Raw genomic sequence first — 20,921 nt, forward strand, 5'->3', positions numbered from 1 at the left:
CTTTGATTCAGACCAACTCGTCTTAATCTTCAGACTTATCGGCTCAAATCAACATTCGACTTTAGCTACTTTACGTATTCTAACTTAACTCGACCTTTAGCCTTGATCGACTCAACTTGATTCTTTGACCTGACCAACTCTAATTAACCTTCAACCCACAACTTGAGTCAACTTTCGTTTAGGGTAACTCGACCTGTTTTTTAGCTCGGGTTTACCTTAATCTTTGATCAACTTAATTCAATTCTTTGGTTTGATCAACTTATGTCGACTTCCGACCTAACTAACTCAAGTTAATCTTCACATTGAGCTGTCTCTAATCAACATTTGGTATAAGTTGACTTGAGTTTACTTTTGATCTAAATCGACTCAGGTTAATCATCGGCTTAGACCAATTTGATTAATCTTCGGCCTAACCTAATCTTTCTTAATCTTTGACTAGAGTCGTCTTGACTTAGCATGATGTGTCTCTAACTCAAGTTGAACTCTATTAACCTTAGTTTGACTTAAATACAACTTAACTTGGACAAAACCTAAATCATTTACTTAATTTGGACAAAACCGAGTCATATAAATATTATATGTTAAGAATTAAAAAGAAAACAGTTACCTTCAATATTACAAAATTAAAAAAAAAAATATTAGAATGAATCATAAAACAGTTACCAAATATATTATATTCAATATTCAATATAAAAGAGGAACTAGCTATTTACTTATAGAAAAAAATAAAGAAGGTAAATACATAATAGTGACATGCTTCCTGAAAAACAGCGAAAACACATACAATTTATTTTGAATTGCCAAATAAAACACCGTGCCATACATTATAATAGGAAAACACAAATTACGAACTCATAACCCAAAGAAAAATAAGCAACTCCTTAAAACTATTACATTATAAAATTTCGTCTACATATTGCTATATTAAAGATAAAATTTAATTTCAAAGGAAAATATAATAAACTAAGCAAGAGTAAGAAATGAAAAACTGATGAAATCAGATCTACAAAAATCTTATAAGTGATGCAATTTATTTTGCATGGAGTAAATGAAAATGTCGTTTCATAGCAAATTGGAAATTATTTATTGTATTCTTAATCTTTCAACATAACTTTTCACATATGACATTTTACGTTCGCTCTATTAAAGTTTTAGAGCAATAAAATTCTCACACCGTCATGGGTTTTCATGAGATGCCAGACGAAGGTGAAGAAAAGAAATAAAAAAAATAAAAAGTACAATTTCTGACGTGATTTTAAATTTTTTATTCGAAAATGAAATTATTTTCATTTGCATAAACAAAACACATAAAGAAACAGTTAATTTTGTTAAAAGTTTAAAATTCTATGAAACTGAGTGTTTTTGTTACCTCCTCCAACTGGCTTAAGCAAATCACCGGTGGCTCACGCGGAGTTTCAGCAGCAATGCACCAAACGCGTACCTTTCATTTGTCTGGCGTTTCTCGTTTTCTTACTACCCACCACCCGCAATTTTCTCTTCACTCTATCCAATCTACATCGTTCATTAGTAAAAAAAAAATATACAAAATTACACTTTTATTTTCGTTTCTTAAACAAAATAAACTATAAAACTTTCATTATTCTAAACCAATACTATTTAGTTCTTCTATTTTGTTTAAAATATAATTCTTTATAAACTAATTCAACTTTCTATTTTCCTTTTTATATATATACCTAAGCCCAACTCAACCAAGTCACTTGCATTTCATCTGTGATCCAAATCAAATAAACTCCAATCAGTCAACCACCCTGATCCTCGGATACATAGTACAAAATCGAATTTTTCGATTAACCCGTCGACTATTGCTATGCAGAGCACAAGTTCTGACACCGTGTTCCGCTCCGGCATGGAGTTCTTCCACCGCGCAAAGGTGGTGCGGCTGCGGAGCCACCACGACAAGTACCTCCTGGCGGATGATGACGAGGAGTCGGTGACCCAGGACCGAAACGGATCCTCCAGGAACTCCAAGTGGACGGTGGAGCTCATTCCGGAGTTCGACAACCTCTTACGGCTAAAGAGCTGTTACGGCAAGTATTTAACGGCGTCGAACCAGCCGTTGCTGCTGGGTGTGACGGGGCGCAAGGTGGTGCAGAGCATGCCGCGGCGGCTGGACTCCTCCGTGGAGTGGGAGCCTGTGCGGGAGGGCGCGCAGGTGAAGCTGAAGACCCGTTACGGGAACTATCTGAGGGCCAACGGGGGCCTCCCACCTTGGAGGAACTCTGTGACGCACGATATCCCTCATAGGACCGCCACACAGGATTGGATCTTGTGGGATGTTGATGTGTTGGAGATCCACGTCGTGTCCCCTGCTCCTCCTCCCATTCCTCACTCCGATTCCCTCGATTTCGATTCCTCTACTCCCTCTGCCGTTTCCATCAAATCCACTACTTTCTCCAGACAAGAGGTATCTGTATATGCCTTTTTCTTTCTCACTTTTGTTAATTGATGCATCTGATTGATTGTTCAATGTTAATTATTGCCTGGAGTCAACTGGGATACAGAGTTTTTTTTTTTATTGTGATAGGATCATGTTATTGTGCAATTGAAAATTTTTAGTTGGTTCAGTAAATAGTTTTTATTAATGTACTCTGTTGTAGACATATATTAATCATTAGTAAAATCGGTATCAATAACATGATGGCAAAGGAACTACTGTTAGTTATGATATGGAAATAGTTGACTTTGCTTCTGAAAGTATCTTCAAATTTGATTTTAGTTGTGACTGTAAAAATTTAATGCATAATATGAATGATGAGGTTTTAGTTGGACCGAAAATGTGTTCTATTGAAATGTAACATCTAAGACTAAAATCCAATTTTGAGGGACAAAGTCATGGAAAGTGATTCATAAATTAGTGTTGTATGAAGATTAGACTGTTAATGTTTTATTTGGATGTGTTTGTAGTCAACGGATTCATATGTGGGTTCGCCACCAAAGTCGGAGGGAAGGACTATATACTACCATGTTGCAGAGGATAATGGGGACGTGGATGATGAGAATGTGCAGGGTTATTCTTTGGCTTTCAAAGGGAATGGGGTTGAGCAGTTGACTCGGAAGTTTGAGGAAGAGACGGGGCTTGAAGGAGTTATCGTGTGTACTCGAAGTCCTTTGAATGGAAAACTCTACCCTCTTCGCTTGCAGCTTCCTCCCAACAATGTCACCATGCAGGTTGTTTTGGTTCTTCCCTCGTCTAAAGGTCAGTCTTCCCCTTGTCAAATCTTTTCTTCTCAAGTATTGTACTTGTTTTGTTACCCAATTTCATCAACTTCACTGTTTTTTCTGAGGTTAAAGAGTGTGCTTTATGGGGAATTCATTAAACTGTTTCTGCTAAAATTTAGGATATAAAAATAGCAAATTGATTCCTAGATTATTGCGCTGAAGTAACATGCATCGGTTGTGGCTGTTTTCTAGATTTGTTATTATTTTGAAACCTCTGCGTCGGAAAGTTTTTTTTTTGTCTGACGTTTAGAAAAGATATTTTGTTATTCAAATTTGTTTAAACCGGAGTTTTATAAATTATAAGCTATTTTCTCTCACTTTTGTTCTCTTTTTCCAGCCAAATTTGTGTGCACTTACCAAGATATCTTGGATCCTATAAATTATTATGGATGTTGAGCAAAACAACAGAAGTATTATGTTGAGAATTGAGGATAATGTTGATGGCTTTATTCATTATAATTCTCTAATAAACTTCAAAATTCTATATGATTGTTTATACCAAGTATTCAAGTTGCCCTGCTTTACATATTTTGCTCTACTTCATAGAAAAATCAACTACTTCTTAAGGACTCGGTTATTGTTTCATTTCAAGGAAAAATCTAGTTATAGTTCGTCAAATGTCATAAAAGTTATTCAGCGAATATTAGCATTTCCCATTTTATATTATTTGGTCATGGCTGATAAGTAAGGAAGTTACATCTCTACCACTTATGTAGCATGTTTACCGAGATTCTAAGAAATGATAACATTCCTGTGATGTTGGTTCGGTTGTTCAAAGTAAACATAAGACTTCAATTACACTATTTGGCTTCTTCTTCCTCACGTTTAGGTTAGAGTTGTCTTATATGTTATCGTGCTGAACTAACTAACATTTGCGTCGTGTTCTGGTGTTTCAGTGGCAAAAGACTTTGAGGAGCAAGGTCTACTTTGACAAGCTAGATTTGTTGGAGTCTTGAATCTACTGAAATGCAAGGCCTATTTCCGTTGTGATCCAAAGCGTGTTTCGAATTTTATGTGATAACATTTAAGAATTTGTTGCAAAACTTCAGCTATTTCAAGTGATTCCCTTGCATTCGTAAGGAAGAATACGTGGAGGTCAAATTGTACCTTAAAAGTATTTTGGTAAGGCTCATGTCAGCAATATCCACTATTAAGTGGTGTTCAATACTTACTAGAATGTAGGCGACTCTTATGCAGAGCCTTTGTTGGGCTTCTTATTTATTAGTGCTAGCTTTCATCTCAGTTTATTAATATGGATTCAGATATTTTGTTGTATCTAATTTTTTTGATATTTTTCTTGTTTCATGTATTTTAAGCCACTTGTATAGACACTGTCAGAAAAGTAGAGCTAAATTATTTTTAGTCATACATGAATTTTAAAGATTAGTAACATTTTTTTAATCAGATATTCATTTTGCCTCAGTTGTTTTTAATTTTACTGCATGGAATGAAATAAAGATTGGAGGTTTCACCTGGTAGATCTTTGCATTGTAAAATCAATATCATATTCACTCATTAAGTTTATTTGTCAACATGATTCGGTGCACACATTATGCATTATGCTCTGTTGGAATCATATGTTCTGTTTTTGAAAGAGGTGAACCACTTTAAAATATATCTCACAATTTCTTGATAAAAAATTCCAAATGCAGCTAGTACGTGTGATCCATGTAGTCCTGTTACAGAGGCTTTTGCTTTGAATCATTCTTGCAGATGTTACAATTTCCCAGCCGAAAGATAAGAATCTTGAAGAAGAAAGATGCATACAAATACTAGTAGTTTAATAAACTAACATGGAGTGATATGTTGATATATAATAATGTCGTTAGACATTTGTTCAGAGATTTAATCATAACATTCGTATATATGAAGAGATATTTGTTGACAAAATCAATCCTTCTTTGTTAACATAAGGACTATTTAAAGAATGAATTCAATCCTTTTTGTTCTAGAATGTGATTTCAAATATACATATTACCTTGAACACCAGCCAGCATGAATCACCAATAATCCATACAAGAACAAGTGCCGTCTTTAAAGTGATGGAATCGGGCTCGATCTCTTACAATTATCTCCACATTATATATTCTGGAGATCAACTTGGTAACCCTGTGGCAATCATTGCACACCCTGAGATTCTTGAACACTCTAATTGGAATGCCTGGTCTTGAGTTCAAGATTCCAAATGCTATGGCAAGTCTCTCACTATGCAATCTTAGAGTATTCTGTTTACCATCGTTAGCCTCATCAACCATAGTTGCTCCTGAGTAGTCGGGTAAATAACCTATTGATTGTAACTTCTCATCGATTTCACTCACAAACTTATATATATTTTCACTCTGTGGATGAGTGGTGTCCCCAGCAAAAAATTCATGAACCGTTCCATCTATCTCTATTAAACTGCAGCCAGGTTCTTTAGTCACACCCTTATCACTCATTAGTTTTCTAAGCAACCCTACATCATTCCACCTACAAGCAGAAGCATATACTTTTGACAAAAGCACATAAACACCACCACACACACTCCCCATTGACTCAAAGATTTGCTTTACCATTTCTTCACTAAGCTCAACACTTGCATGTTCCTTGCAACAAGCATCCAAAAGACTCCTCCAGATTACACCATCTGGTTTGATTGGCATTTCTGAGACCACGTTTAGAGCCTCATCGATGCGCCCAGCTCGAGCAAAAAGGTCAACAAGACAACCATAATGCTCCAATCTTGTTTCCACATTGTACTCCTTAGTCATCATGTCAAAATAAACAATGCCCTCGTCTACCATGCCTCTATGGTTACATGCAGATAAAACACCAACAAAAGTGATTGAATTGGGAACAATTTTCTCTAACTTGACCATTCTGACATAATAGTCCAACGCAGCTTCAGCCTTACCATGCATTGCAAAACCCATGATAATTGAATTCCATGAATTTACATCTCTAGCAGGCATGCTTTCAAACACTTGCTTTGCAATTTCCAACTCCCCACATTTGCAATACATATCCACCAAACCAGTGTTGACCAAAACATCATCCACAATATTCTTGTCACACTTTTTCAAAATATAAGCATGTGCCCACAAACCCAAAGACAAAGAACCCAAACCAGCACAAGCACTGAAAACACTCTGCATCGTATACCCATCAGGGTCATGCTCCTTCTGCATCTCTCCAAACATCTTCAAAGCAGTGTCAAACTTTGCACCCTTTGCGTAGGAATCAATCATGATATTCCAGGAAACCTCGCTTCTCTCATTCATCTTATAAAATATTTTCTCTGCCGAATCTAAGCGACCACATGTCGCATAAAAATGAATCAAACTGTTACAAACGTGTGTGTCTAACTTAAACCCATGTTTCAAAGCGTGAGCATGCACCTGTTTCCCCTCACAAATAGAAAACGTGTAAGCGCATGCCTTCAGAACAAAAGGGAACGTGTGGTTATCGGGAACTGCGGAATTCTCTTTCCCCGTCACCATTGCTTTGTAAAGCTCCATGGCCTTGTGCTTGTGGTTGGCGTTGGTGCTTCGAGCGTAGGCTCTTATGAGGGTGTTCCACATGAAAGAATTGGGGTGCGAAAAGTGGTGAAAGACACGAGTGGCGTAATTGAGATCAGCCAGAGAGGAGTAAAGAAGAATTCTTGCATAGAGAAAAAGAGCTTGTGGGTGGTTGGTGTCAACTGTGCGTAGCGTTTGAGCGTGAATTTGCTTGAGTTGAGGCATAGAGGTGTGTTGGTTCAACAAGTGGATGAGGTGTGTGTGGCTCAAGTGTTGGCTTTGGTGGCTGTTGTTGGTGGTGGCTGTGGAGAAAAGCATAGGAGGGGGGCTTGTAGACATGGTGAAGGACTCAATCAAGTAAATTACAACGAGGGATTTCTTCGGAAAATTTGATGTAAAGAGATCATCGATGTTTCCATGTCAACCCTTATCTTCTTCACTGGATGAAGCGGATAAGGTGGAAGCTAAGGTAAGAAGAAAGATATTGACACTGTAAAGTAAGAGAGTGCTCACTTCATTCAATTGTGACCTGGTTGGTGACCACGTTTGAAAATATCTCATTCTGTGAAGACACGAAAGACTGAAGTAGATAATAGAAGATCGCAGAGTGACTAAGAATGTCACTATGTTGAACGTGTGCACCAGTCATTTGTTTAACAGTTTTTTTTCTTCAGCTTTTTAGCCAAATCATTACCAAGTTATTTATTTTAATTATATTTAGGGAGTTGTTACAACTTGTTATTGTGCTTATTTAAATAAGATTATTATTTAATAAAATTATTATCTTTCCTCATTTAAGTGTTTAAAGTGTCTTTTACCAACAAATTGGTATCAAGAGTCTTACAGGACCTGTGAGTGAACCCAGTAACCCACCACAAAAAGACCAAAACACCTTGCTTCAAATTGGTTTTGAAATGTATAATTTTAAGTTAAAAAAGATGCTTTATATTTTAGGGTGTAACTTCGGTGGCCTTGTAAAATAAGGAATTTTGAGTCTTTCATGTAAATCAATTAAATCATGTCATGGGTAATAATTTAATTGAATTCAACAAAAACTTTTCTTTTTAAAAAGACAGCGAAGCAATACCCCTATATTTTAATGTTAATTTTCCTAGGCTTTATCATTAGTAAAAACTTTCATGGTCACACATTATTTTAACCTATTATATATGAAAACAACTAATATATAATGTTTTGTCTTAAATTCATTCATTATAAATACTTTTAAGCTAAATCATTGTTAATCAAACAATAAGTAGCAAATCATTTTAAAAGTGCAAAAATTAAATGAATCCAAATTACATAGGTTTGATTTGGTTTAATTTAGATTACATAACGATGAACTGAACCAAAGAGGCATCTATATACCGCGGAACCCCATCCTACGGTTGGATTGCTCTCTCTGAATCTGCATAACATGCCCCCTCGTACTCATCAAATCCTGCATGTCTTTTGTACTAAGTGTTCGCATCCACTTGTCCTGTTTAAGCTGCAATATACGCTCATACGTCTCCGTAACCTCCCTCCAAACGCCCGAATCATCTGTTTGCATCGCCTTCTCCAATTTCACTTCTCCAAGTTGCTGCATTGCTGTGATCAACTCTTCCATGTCCCTCACATCACCCGTTCTCAGTAACTTCTCCAGTTTCTGCTGTGCCATTTCCTTCTGCAAGCCAATGCGTCTTTCTAGGCCACCACCTGTGATGGACTCCAACTTTTGCAATATATCCTTACCAATTATCTCTACTAGTTCAGACTCCACACTGTGCTCATCAATTTCAATAAAGTATTGCAATTAAAACAGGGAAACATCTTACAGGAATAGAAAGCTACCCAGAAGCAAGATGTGGTGTTTTACCTTGTGGTCAAGCAATCCCAGCCAGAGATATTGGCTACTTCAGTGAGTGCAAGCCGCCACGTTTGAACCCTATTCATGTCAGCAACGAAACGTTTTTCGTGCGAGGCGAAAGCGTGTGAATAGGAACCAGTTTGATGGCGAACATGGGTTGGGTCAACGTGGTAAAAAATAGGCACTATGATTTGGCCAGTGTTCCTCTTACATTGGGTGATTTTGACGAGCTCATCCAAGCACCAGCGTGAAGAAGCATAGTTTTGGGAGAAAACAACGACGGAGACTTTTGCATCCTGGATTGCCTTAAGAAGTGAGGGTGATATCTCATCGCCTCGTTCCAAATCGTTGTCAATGTAAGTTTTTACCTGAAGCCTTTTTAATGCTGCGTAAAGATGGCTGGTGAAAGTGTAACGTGTGTCCTCACCCCTAAAGCTAAGGAAAACTTGATGCACTTGTTGTTGAGGGGTCTTGGAGATCAAAGATGGAGAAAGAGGAGGAACAAATGATGCCATCTCTGTTTTCAATGAAAATGAAAATGTCTGTTTCAATAAAACTATCAACTTATGATTCATGTATTTAACCCTTGCCTGTGGCTAAAGTGGAATTTTAATGGAAGCTTCCTCTCTTTTTTTTGACTTTGTTCATTCTGATTCAAAATTTTACGCTGGAAAGTGAAGTGAGCAACTTCATCTCCACGTTCATGAGTTGCAATGTGATGAAAGTCAACTCAAACTGTAGTAATGAGAAAATAACATAGTTCTTCGTTTTTGCACATTTCGTTTCGATAAGGATGGAGAAATCATAAAACCGCGTGATTCATTTTCAAACCAGCACGCAATATTGGATGAAATGGTTTTAGTGTTTCGTCTAATACCGTGTTGATTGTGCATTATTGTTTCGTCTAATAGTCCAAAATTAATTTATGTTCCTTTTTCCTTGAACCTAAATAAAGAAATAAAAAAGATAAAAAGGTATGTGTTAGTATGGATTTGATGCTTCTCTTAAGTCTGCCTTAACCTCAACCCCTTAGTTTCCTTCTATTCACTATAAAAAAATTATTTGATTGACAAACCATTGTGAATGAAAATCATCTCCGTCAAAATTTGACTCGCAGAAATCATTATTATCGACTTTTTGTATGTAAATAAAGCATGAAAAATAAATTACTTACATATTAATTTGCCAATAATTTACAATGGTCCTAAAATATATCTACAAATTGACAGGCTGATAAATAATCCGTAGACAAAATCCCTCTCTAACAAGTATGTATGTTTCTCAATCTAGATAATAAGAAATCATAGAACAGTGAATTAAAGGGAATGAAACCTTGGGTCATCATTAATTTAATTGGATTTTAGAATAGGGAAGAATGCAATTTCTCATAAGAAAGGATTGAGGTGATCCATCTCAATCTCTAAAGCACCATAGGGGATAATCTCTCATAGAGAAAGGTACACATGTTATTTAATATATGTAAGAATCACGTAATTTTGTAATTCTAAAATCCTATTTGAATTTTCTATGAAATTATTTGATTCTCTTTATATGTTTTCTCCCAATTTTATAAACCCCAAATATGAAATTTAGGGGTTTTTAATTTATGAGGTTTTTCCATTGATGGGTATGAAAAATAATTTTTTTTTTTTTTATCTTATGATTCTAAGGTTTTTACTGCTCACATTGTTTCATTAGATGAAAAATTTATGTAATTTTGATTGCCTGTATAAAGATTAATGTTTCCGATGCAAATTGATTGAATTTTTTGCTTTAATGTTATAGTGAAATTGGTAAATTTTTTTTGCACAATAGAAAGAGATAAAGCAAATATATGAATTTTTTTTACGTAAGATAAGAAAAATGAAAGTTCTATGTATGGTTAATAGGATGTGTATGTCATATTTGTTTGGAAATGGATGTATGAGAATCTGTTACTCACCAAATGACAAATTTTTATGTTCATTTAATTCCAAATTAATGATATTTATTTGAAATTAAGTGTATGATAAATTTTGTTACTCACCAAAATTTTAAAGTTATTTAATTTTAAGTTTATGGTAATTTATGAATTACCATGAATAAGGATGCTAAGTATGTATATATTAATTGATTTATGAATTTATTGAAATTCACTATAATAAGGCATTTATAGATTGTTATTATAATTGTACACAATTTTATGTAATATTTTAATTCTTATTGATGTTATCATAGCATCATATATTGTAAGCATCACTTAAAAAAGAACGACAGTATACTTGGAAGAGATGGTGAGAGGGGTTGAGTTCAATTCTTCCTACTAACAAATACTAGCAATTACATTGTTAATATATATATATATATATATATATATATATATATATATATATATATAAGTTTCTTGCTAAGACACCAATAAGTACATGGACTTTATTGAAATAATAAACATTGCAACAAGACTTTAACACTATAAAAATAATTAATTTTAGGCGAGGTTGTTTTCCTGCGGTTTTTAAAACCTCAACTAATTTCCGGCGATTTATAACAAAACCGTCTCTAATATTTAGTTATTTATTTATTTTAGAATAATTTTTCCCTAACCCTAGTGTCCTTTCCACTCCTTCATTCCCGCTTCTGCCTCTTGGTCTTATTTTCTCCAAAATCTATTTGTTCCCTGTGCCGTTTCTTCGTCTTCAAACCAGGTGTGGAGTTGTTTCTTCATCTTCAAACAAGGTGCGGAGCTCTTGGGCTTGATTCCACTTTGGCAATTAAACTTGCAAAGAAATCTGTCGAGAAGAGAAACAAGGAAGCCCGTTGCGGAAGAAGTTGATAGAGTCATACCTAATCCGCGGTGCGATGGCCTCTGTCCGTGGGTGTGGTGGTAGGGGAACTTTTTTCGCGACAATGGTGTTTCAGTGTCTTCACGGCGAGTTTCCGGTGACTCAGGTGCGGCGTTTTCACGACGCGAGGATCTCGTTCTCCAACGTTTTAGCGACAACAGAGACTTGGATGGAATTCACGATTTATTTAAGGTTTGAATTCGAGTTCTATTTTTAGGGATTTGAATGGGGTTTTCTTTCGGTGTCCCATGATTTTGGGTATGGTTGTGGAGGAGAAGAAATTCCAGGTATGGAAGCTATTTTAGTGGGATTGATTGCTTGTATGTGGTACGATATGCTTTTCCCCTATTTTAATGTTCATTCCAGTATAATTGTATGTTTGGGGAATTGAAAATAGAATACTCTTCTAATCCTTGTAACTGAGGTCTCTCTGCATTTCTTTGATATTCCTTAGGTACATATTGCAGTCAAGTTGTTGTTATCAAAGTTCTGAACATGGACTCGGGTATAGTGAAAAAACGGAGGGGAGTGAATATGGGTCTGGGTATGGTGGAAGGAAGAGTAGTGGGTATGGGGAAGAACAGCAACAGGACAATGGGTATGGTTATGGAGGGAGGAGTGAGTATGATGAGAAACCTAGCTATGGGAGCCAAGGAGGTGTTGAGAATGGTTATGGGCATCCACCTCAGGAGGAGGGCTACCGAAAGCCTTGCTATGAGAAGCGTGATGATGATGATGATGAGGGCTATGGACACAAGAAATATGTAAGTACTACTGCATCATGTTTTATCTTTACAATTTTTTATAGGTTTCTAGAATAGTGGCAACTTTAAACTCTCTATATTAAAAATTATTCTCTGGTTTGACATCCTTGCGATTTCTGCTGTGACAATGGAGAAAAAATCAATCCAGCTTTCGTTGATAATGTGTATTTTGCTCTTGTGAATGTGCTGGCTACTAGTAACTTGAGAAACAAAACTTTGAAAGTGAAATGTTTTGAATTTGTGTGAAAGTGCCGAGTTTAAAACATTGGTTATGATTCAGTGATTTACAGGATAGAAATCTCAAATTAGAACATCGTAAAACCTGTTCGATGACAGCTAAGGAAATTCAATTTTTTTACTTGACAAGTCAATATAGGTGACCTGGATAGCCTACTGTCAGTTCAGTTCAAGTGGATCATAAAGAAGAACAAAGAATGAGTAGAAGACCACCTCCTGATAGTGCTAAGAGGTCATCGAGCTTCGGTCACAGACATTTCTTTTCATCCCTTTAAGCCGATATTATTCTCTGGGTATTCATTGCAATTGTTTGTCGTTTTTTGTTTTATGGGCATTACTCTGGTACACATTTTTTCCCTGGGTATGGGACATTGGCATCCAATATCTATCAAGCATTTCTTTGGCTGCTAGTTACTTTTATAATAGTTTTTAACACTAAAAGTAAAATCTGTGTTCAATAAATGATGAGTTGCCTTGGATGCCATACCCATCGGTGTGACACAAGAACTCCCTGATTTAGTTGGTTGCGTATACAATTAGTTTCACTTAATAATTAGTTGCATCATCCTCTTCTTGCTTGCAGTTCTGCTGATGGTGAAAAGTCTGAATTTGGGATACCCTTCAACATCGAACTGTGTCATCTGCATGGTGCTTAGTTCTATAATTTTTTTGGCATTCATATTTGTAAAGAATATCGTTGATTTTCAGAAATATGATCCATGGTACAAATTAATTTTATACTGCAGGTTACATAGTGCTGCACATGGTATTGTTGCTGTTGCTTGTGCTTCTTCCCTCGGAACCAATAAATTTGCCAGGTGCATCCTTTTCTACTTGATCTCCTCCAGTTCTGTTTTAATATCCAAGTATATTCTTGCTTTATCAATATTCATTACTCTATATATGTGTAGCCAGGGTAGGGATGGAACTGTAAAAGTTGGGAATTTGAGGATGCCGGTTTGTCAAGGTGTTGTAGTTCAACTTCTACAAATGTCTTATCCTTTTAGTTTTGAAATTGTTAACTTATTCTATAAAAATCCTTAATTGATTTTTTTAGCAGTAATATAAATGAAAACAAAATATACTATGCCTTTTTCCCTCGTCAATCTCCTTCATGCCTCAAACGTATTTTATTCATGGCTCAAATGGGCTAAGAAAAAATTTATAGAAACATTTGGACAGGACAAAAAATATTTTTGGAATCCAATTCAAATTTTCCAATACACATTCTCATTCTTACACAAAAACACACGTATATATTAGAAAAATAAAAAAGTTTAGATTTTATAAACTTTTATACCATTTTCAATCATTAAAAACACCATAGTATAATTTTTTATTAAGTTATGACACTAAATCATAATAATATTAGTGTGTTTTTTATTAGTATAGTATTATATTATCAAGTTATGTGTTAGAATGAATTTGAAAAGATGAGTTATAATTTATTTATGAACTAGTTGGTAAAGGGATTCACTTTTTTATGTAATAGTGATTATTAGAGTTTATTAACAGGAAATAATTCTTGGTGGTTAGCTTGGGTTTAAGATTGTTTGGGGAATATAACTGAATATGCATGATGAGTATATAAGGTTAATGTGTGATGATTATATATGGTTGAGATTGTTTATAAATGTTTGATGATGTGTAAAAATAATGGTATTTATATATGACTTGGATAAGGGGTTGAAATCTGATTAGTGTATGAATGCACTATGTTTATGGGCTGAAGTGTCTTGTTTGTTGATAGTTGTTTTGTTAATAGAAACTAAACCTGGCCAGACACTCAAGGTAAAAATCATTTAGAAATTCTGCTTGTATCTATATAGTAATCTGTTTTGGTTATTGATGTTAATTTTTGGTGATCAATCTTCACTAAACTTTAATTCTGGGCATTTGTTATATATATTATTGTTTGCTTATTATTCTCTTATAAGGTTTGAATTGTTGAATGCTTAGTTCACTCATAGATTTGTTTGTTTGTAGGTATATGATAAAGAAGCATGAAGAGAATGAAGAACAAGAGTGATAATTGTTATTGCAGAACACTTTTTAATTTGTTATGTAGAAGTTTATTTTTAATTTTTAGGACAAACATTTGTTATTTCTTAAGTTTACAAGTTAATTGTATTTCTAATTTTACAGTTTAGGGTTTTATATTTCATATAATAATAATTATTTTTGGTTTTATATTATTCTGGTTTAATATTAAACATATTTTATATTAATCATATTAATCAAGTCATTTGAAAAATAAAAAAATTAAACTATTTTCATTACTGGCGGTTTTTTGATAACCCACGTAAATCCCGACGGTTTATTACAACCTCAGCAATTACCGACGGTTTTTGTCAAAACCCCCACAAATTACGGCGGTTTTTGAAAAACCCCGCAAATAGCGGCGGTTACGAACAAAACCGCCGGAAATCTTTGTGACGGTGGTTTTCCCAGTGGTTTTGCCAATCGCGGGAAATGAATTTACCAGGGGTTAAAACCGCCGGTAATGCAGGAAAAAACCCCTGGTAAAATCTTTTATTTTTGTAGTGTAAGACCTTGGAAATAGGTGTGAATGAAATCTTTCTCAGATTGTTTATTTTGAATTCATTACCGTTTGAGTATAGTGCGTTACAAATTGTCAAAATTTCGTGAATGATAAATGAAACGTGCATGAATTACATAGCATGTTTGGTTAAGAAAGAAACAAGACTTAAAATTAAGGAAAGTAAGTCAATCCATTATGTAAACCATCAAGGAAATAAAGGAGTTGGAAAAAAAATTGTGTAAGAACATGATAAAGTAAAAAGGATGTTAAATGGTAATCCAACTTAACATCTAGAAGAAAAAAATTAAAGAGAAATAATTGTCGTTTACGTGGAAAATCTAGACATTCCAAAAGGATTGTCCAAAATGTAATGTTTGATTTGAAGAGAATGATAACCTTAATGCTTACGAATGTTTTAAATAAAATTTAATTATAGTTCAATGTGATATATAATGGATTGATTATAGATGTATGAATCTTGTTTATAATAAGATGTAGAAATTGTTTTTTATCCAAATCATAAGGCCAAATGAAAAAAGATTGCCTTCATAAGAAATAGGGTGAAAATCCCAGTTAAAGTAGGACTTATTGTTTAATCCTTAACATTAAACATCATTTAAATTTATTGAAAATTATATACGCCTTTTATCTTGAAATTAGGTTTTGTTATCAAAACTTGATGTTACTAGATACCTTTTTAATTTTGGTAATAAATGTTTCAATTTATTTAAGCACAACCATCTCACTACTATTGGTATTCTTTGTCATGGTTTATACAAAATGAATTTTGATAATTTGCGTGTTGAAACACTAATTATGACTCTAAGTCATAATGTTGACATTAAATGTAATTTAGTGAATGGACTCTTTGTTTTACTATGTCATAAATTTTTGTTAAAAAAAATAAGTTTTTTAAAATATGAATTTTATTGATATAAATTTGTGTGTATTATATAAAAAGAAAAGAAACAAAGTACATAAATAAAGAGGTTACAAGAAATATCCAACTTCTTAAAATTGTGTATTTACATTTATGAACCTTTTGACGTTATATTTATAAAAAAGAAAAGGTACTTTTTTCAATGAACTAACTTTCCAAATTAAATAATTAATTCTTAAATTTTTTCAATGAGATAATCTTCCAAATTAAAAAAATAATATTAAATAATCAAATTTTATATAGCTTACCATTGCCCTAACCTATAATTTGATGTTTATATTATCTAATCCTTATATCATTTGAGATAAGTACTATCTGATGCTTACATCGTGTAGTCCTTCTTTAACCTAATACTAGAATCATCGAATGTTTATATCGTTCAACTCTCTTCTTCCACAACACTCGCCTATAGTTTACTCTAAATTACATATAATGTTTACTTCTTCTTATTAACCTTATTCATGTATTCTTCATGCACTTCCATAATTTTAACCTATCCCATAAATTTTTGTATTTCAAATTGTATAATCTTCAATATAATTTTTTTTATATTCTGGATTATACATTATAAAATACAAAATAAAAATATATTATCTATTTCAGATTGTACATTATATGGAGGTGCAAAACGAAATTGTATTATTGGTCCATATATTTGATTAGTTTATTAAGCCCAAATATTTTTTAATCATATGCAGAACAAATTTTAGATAAACTCAAACATAAAAATGCAGGTCATTTTTCTTCCTTTGTCTCCATAGCTTCAACTTGCACCTTCATAAAGTTTTGTATCCCAGAATATACAATTTAAAAATTATTTTTTTATTTCAAATTATATATTTTAAAATATAAAGTAACTTATACATTCCATATTACATGATATAAAATGTACTCTAAATGGCCCAATCTATAATATAATTTATGTGTTCTGTGCATACTGAAATCCAAAAAATTATGCGAGTATAGGAAAAAAATTATGATAATACAAGAAACTACCAAAATTGTGTGTTGCCCAATTGAAAGCAAGGGAAGACCCAAATCAAAACTAAAACTTGGGTATTTCATTGGGCTAGATTTCTATGATAAAAAATTGAAATTATTTTTTCTCATGTAATGTTAAATTTAATTCGTACATAAACTAATTTTGTAAAAAAAAGCATACAATTTTTAAAAAAATTTATTCTTATTTAAATATAAATTACTTGAAATTTATGAAGAATATTTTTTATGGAAAAATTAGTTGTAAAAAAATAAACAACTAACTAAGGAATGAAACATGCATCCTAAAATAGGTTAGTGCAAATGTGGAGAAAAAAAGTATTACATAAAGAGAGAAAAAAAAGGTGAAATAGAAGAAATTAAATAACTTTGAAGATACTTACACTCAAACTAATATTTCTTGATCATCTAAAGTATTTCAAGAATTCAAGGTGTAATAATGGCAATGTTAACATACCGTTGCTAGCTAATTAGAATCACAGTTATTTTAATTACCTCAATTACTTTCATATAAAGGTATCACAAATTACCTTAACAATTTAGTTACCTAAATTAGTTTTGTTTTAGAAAAATCTAGACTTATCCTCTCAAATAATGGTTAAATTGGAATAGTCGTACACTATAGTTGATGTACTTGTTTGATGGTACAACAATTTTAATTTGAAATAAAAAGCATATCAGTGGTAATAATTAATTTGGATGGAAACATAAACTTGTATAAAAGTATTAAATATTTTAATTAAGAGAATCATGATGGTCATAGGTGTTTTAATAAATATAATTATGTACATTTAAACGAGAAAAAAACAAATAAAGCACACGTAATAGACCTACTAAATAAAAGAAATAGAAATAATGTCATATTATTTTTTGTTTGTATAGCAAGTACAATTATTTGTTATTATTTTTTTTTTAATGGAAACAAAAGAGATTTATATTAATGCTGAGAAAAAAAGTATAATATGATGAATTTGAAGTTATTTGAAGTTGTTGTGAGATGAGGAGAGAAATGTCTCTTTCTTATCAGTCCAGCTGTCGTAATCGCAACCACCCACTTAATCGCATCTTTTTTTTAATATTATCCTCACTTCAATTTGAAGTCTAACTATTTCTTATGTGGCAACTTTCATAAAATAAAATTTTAACCTTTTCAAAAAATTCATGGTTGGACAGTTGTTTTTCATATTGGTTAATCTTTCTAACATAATAATAATTGTTTCTGAATAATGTTTTTAGCCCCTTTTTTCATAGAAACATTTTCATCACAGGATGAGAATCTAATTTTTGTGGTTAAAATGAAAATATTATTAAAAGAATATGATATTGTCTTTATCAAATCATTTAATGCAGTAACAAATTAAAAAACTTAGTTTTATGAAAAATGTATATTTGTTTAGTAAAAGTGTTTCTTCTCACCATAAATTGATATTATTTTTTGGGTTGAACTATTTGTATAAAATTAATAAATCAAAGGTTTAATCAAGTAATAATTAAATTTTAAGTTTATCTTAAATTTGATAATTTTTTTGATTTAAATATTTTAATTACACATGTTTAATTTTTTAATTAATTGACTGTTATAACATGATTTCATAATTTTATAATTTTAAACTATCTTTCATTTTTATAAACTGCATTTGCCTTGTAAACTTCATGGGTTAATTGGGCTTGCCCGCACCTATAAACATATATTTAGATTTGTTTAGCATCTATTTGCATAACATTAATTTACTTTATCCTTAAATAATACACAACAAATAGAAACAACAAAGATTGGATTCTATTCTGAGTTTGGTCTAGGGAGACTTGTGGGTACGAAACTTCGATAAAACTCATTTATTTCTTGGGTTGTGTGTGCGAGACAAGTGGTTTGTAGGCTTTTGCACAAATACCTAGTTCTACCTAAAACACCAAAAAATTTGACACTTATTTACCAATAATTATCTTAAGATTTCATGTAAACTAGATTAGATAAAAAGATCTGACATCTTATTTTTATAAAATTTCATTTGAAGTGTGTTTAGAACATAAAGAATAAGAAAAAATTATTCAAAATATCAAGGATCGTTCTTGAGTTAAGAGTCGACAAAAATGTGTTTCACACAGTTGACCAAAGTTTAGGAATTATCAAGTCTTATAAAAATGATGGAATCAAAGAGATACATAATTTTTTATAGGAATAATGTAAGAGATGGATACCACAAGACAGACATAAGACGAGTACTTAACTTGTTAGTGTTAGCAAATAAGGAAAAGAAAAAGGTTGAGGTAAGAAATTTACATAAACTTCACTATATTGTATATGTCCACTGATTTTACATAAAAGACTTCTATTTATAGAATCTATATACCAAAACCTAATTACAAACAAATTAGGAATATAATTACTTGAATTAGTTACAACACTCCCCCATAATTCAAGTACATGAATGAATCACACCGAACTTAACTTTTAACTTTCTAAATCTATATCTTTTCAATGACTTAATAAGTATATGTGTCACTTGTACGTAAGCAACGAAATCTAGCTTTTTTTGTCATGTGATACAAGATTATTAGCTAGGTTAATCGTTGATTTGTTGTCCACAAACAACTTAATTGGTCTCTCAATTCCAATTGTCATTTTTGTTAGAATTGAGTCCAGCCAAGTAGCTTTCCATGTTGCATATGCATTAGCTATATATTCCGCCTCACAACTAAATAAAGCTACAAGAAGTTACTACTTTGAGCACCAAGAAATTTTTGTGCTCCCAAAAACTTGAAAATGTAACTTTGGTACTCTATCTATCTAGGCTATCTCCATACCAATCAAAATTTGAGTAGCCTAATAAATCACATTGTGTATGATTTTGTTTAGGAAATAGAATTTCATGACTTAAAGTTCCTCTAATTTATCTCAGCACCTTTTTTGCAGTCTGGAAATGTGTCTTCCTTGGATCATTCATTCATTTGCTAATTAATCCAACAACAAATGAGATATCAAGTGTATTGTTGCAAAGATATCTCAAAGAGCCTACCATATGTTTGCATAAAGTGTTGTCCATATTCTCTTCCTCATCACTATATTCACCAATCTTAAACTTCATCTCTATTAAAGTAGTTGTGAGTTATTTCCTTCGTACTAAATTGCTTTAATATTTTTCACCATTTCTCCTTTGTAGAATATCCCAAGCCTCCTTTATTGTCTGGGCTTTGGAAATCTTCTCAAAGTTAATAAGATACATACACTGGTGTAGAAGACAACGTGCCTTGAAGTCCTTTGTCTTGGTAGTTGCATTCGCCTTCTCTGAAATGCATTCTTTCATAGCATTAACCACTTCTTGATAATCGAAAATGACCTTCATTCTTATCACTCAGTGATCATAATTCTTTTCATCCAGAATTGGAATATTAGATAAGAAATTTCCTCCTCCATTGAAAGCCATCACACTCGTATAAGGTCCCAAGTCTTACTGCTATAGATACCACTTGTTAGCAGATAAGGGAAAGAAGAAGGTTGACATAAGCAATTTACATAAACTTCAATGTATTGTATATGTCTATTGTTTTGAAGAAAAGACTTTTATTCATAGAGTCTATTTACATAAACCTAATTACAAACATATTAGGAACATAATTACTTGAATTAGTTCCAACAGTTAGAAGCTAACTATTTACCCCTTATTAGAGGATCGAAACTGACAATTTTCCCTTTGTTAGATGATTGAAAGAGGAGAATGAAAATAATATAGCTAACGGAGATTGAGACAAGGTAACTAAAGCAAAGGATCAAAGCAAATTGAAAAGAAAAACAAAGCAACAATTGCTACAAAGACATGTATAATGGATCTTAACTGTTCAAGACAAATGAGATCTAACTGTTAGTCACCAAGGAAAGTTTTTTCTAGGAAAATTATAGGACGGTTTAGAATGTAACTTGTTTGAATTTTTAATTTACTCTTTGTAACTGTAAAAAGGGAAAAAAATACAAATAGGTTAATATTGTATTTTGTAAGAGTAACAAATTGTGGAAACAATACATACATTTTGAT

The 20,921-nt window shown here is 32.7% G+C and overlaps 3 protein-coding genes and 1 long non-coding RNA gene across 4 annotated transcripts in view; 2 read left to right on the forward strand and 2 right to left on the reverse strand.

The window, feature by feature from the left end:
* Window positions 1–4,614, forward strand: part of LOC108321457 (uncharacterized) — an 8,908-nt gene extending 4,294 nt beyond the window's left edge. The window contains exons 2-4 of the mRNA XM_017553213.2: window positions 1,835–2,425; window positions 2,926–3,217; window positions 4,137–4,614. Coding sequence (XP_017408702.1) covers window positions 1,835–2,425; window positions 2,926–3,217; window positions 4,137–4,171 — 918 coding nt within the window. The 3' untranslated portion in view covers window positions 4,172–4,614. The remainder of the gene's footprint in view (window positions 1–1,834; window positions 2,426–2,925; window positions 3,218–4,136) is intronic.
* A 503-nt stretch (window positions 4,615–5,117) lies between these two features.
* Window positions 5,118–7,327, reverse strand: LOC108321456 (pentatricopeptide repeat-containing protein At1g59720, chloroplastic/mitochondrial). Its single transcript, XM_017553212.2, has one exon. It carries the CDS (start codon window positions 7,074–7,076, stop codon window positions 5,241–5,243), a length of 1,836 nt encoding a protein of 611 aa, XP_017408701.1. The 5' UTR covers window positions 7,077–7,327; the 3' UTR covers window positions 5,118–5,240.
* Window positions 7,328–8,003: 676 nt separating this feature from the next.
* LOC108321428 (disease resistance protein RPV1-like) lies at window positions 8,004–9,303 on the reverse strand. Its single transcript, XM_017553172.2, has 2 exons — window positions 8,596–9,303; window positions 8,004–8,500 (listed from the first exon to the last, which is right to left on the reverse strand). The coding sequence occupies exons 1-2, from the start codon at window positions 9,159–9,161 to the stop codon at window positions 8,098–8,100; spliced, it is 969 nt and encodes a 322-aa protein (XP_017408661.1). The 5' UTR covers window positions 9,162–9,303; the 3' UTR covers window positions 8,004–8,097.
* Window positions 9,304–13,014: 3,711 nt separating this feature from the next.
* LOC108321442 (uncharacterized) lies at window positions 13,015–13,348 on the forward strand. The gene is made up of 3 exons (XR_001831494.1): window positions 13,015–13,057; window positions 13,156–13,227; window positions 13,321–13,348. It is a non-coding gene; the product is annotated as an uncharacterized LOC108321442 (long non-coding RNA).
* The last annotated feature ends 7,573 nt before the right edge of the window (window positions 13,349–20,921 follow it).

This window comes from Vigna angularis, chromosome 1 (assembly GCF_016808095.1).
Source record: "Vigna angularis cultivar LongXiaoDou No.4 chromosome 1, ASM1680809v1, whole genome shotgun sequence".
NCBI lineage: Eukaryota > Viridiplantae > Streptophyta > Magnoliopsida > Fabales > Fabaceae > Vigna > Vigna angularis.

Coding starts and splice junctions, on each gene's coding strand:
- LOC108321456 (XM_017553212.2), bottom strand. CDS start 7,076: ATGTCTACAAGCCCCCCTCCTATGCTTTTCTCCACAGCCACCACCAAC.
- LOC108321428 (XM_017553172.2), bottom strand. CDS start 9,161: ATGAATCATAAGTTGATAGTTTTATTGAAACAGACATTTTCATTTTCA. Junction 8,501..8,595: donor TGGGATTGCTTGACCACAAG/GTAAAACACCAC, acceptor TGATGAGCACAG/TGTGGAGTCTGAACTAGTAG.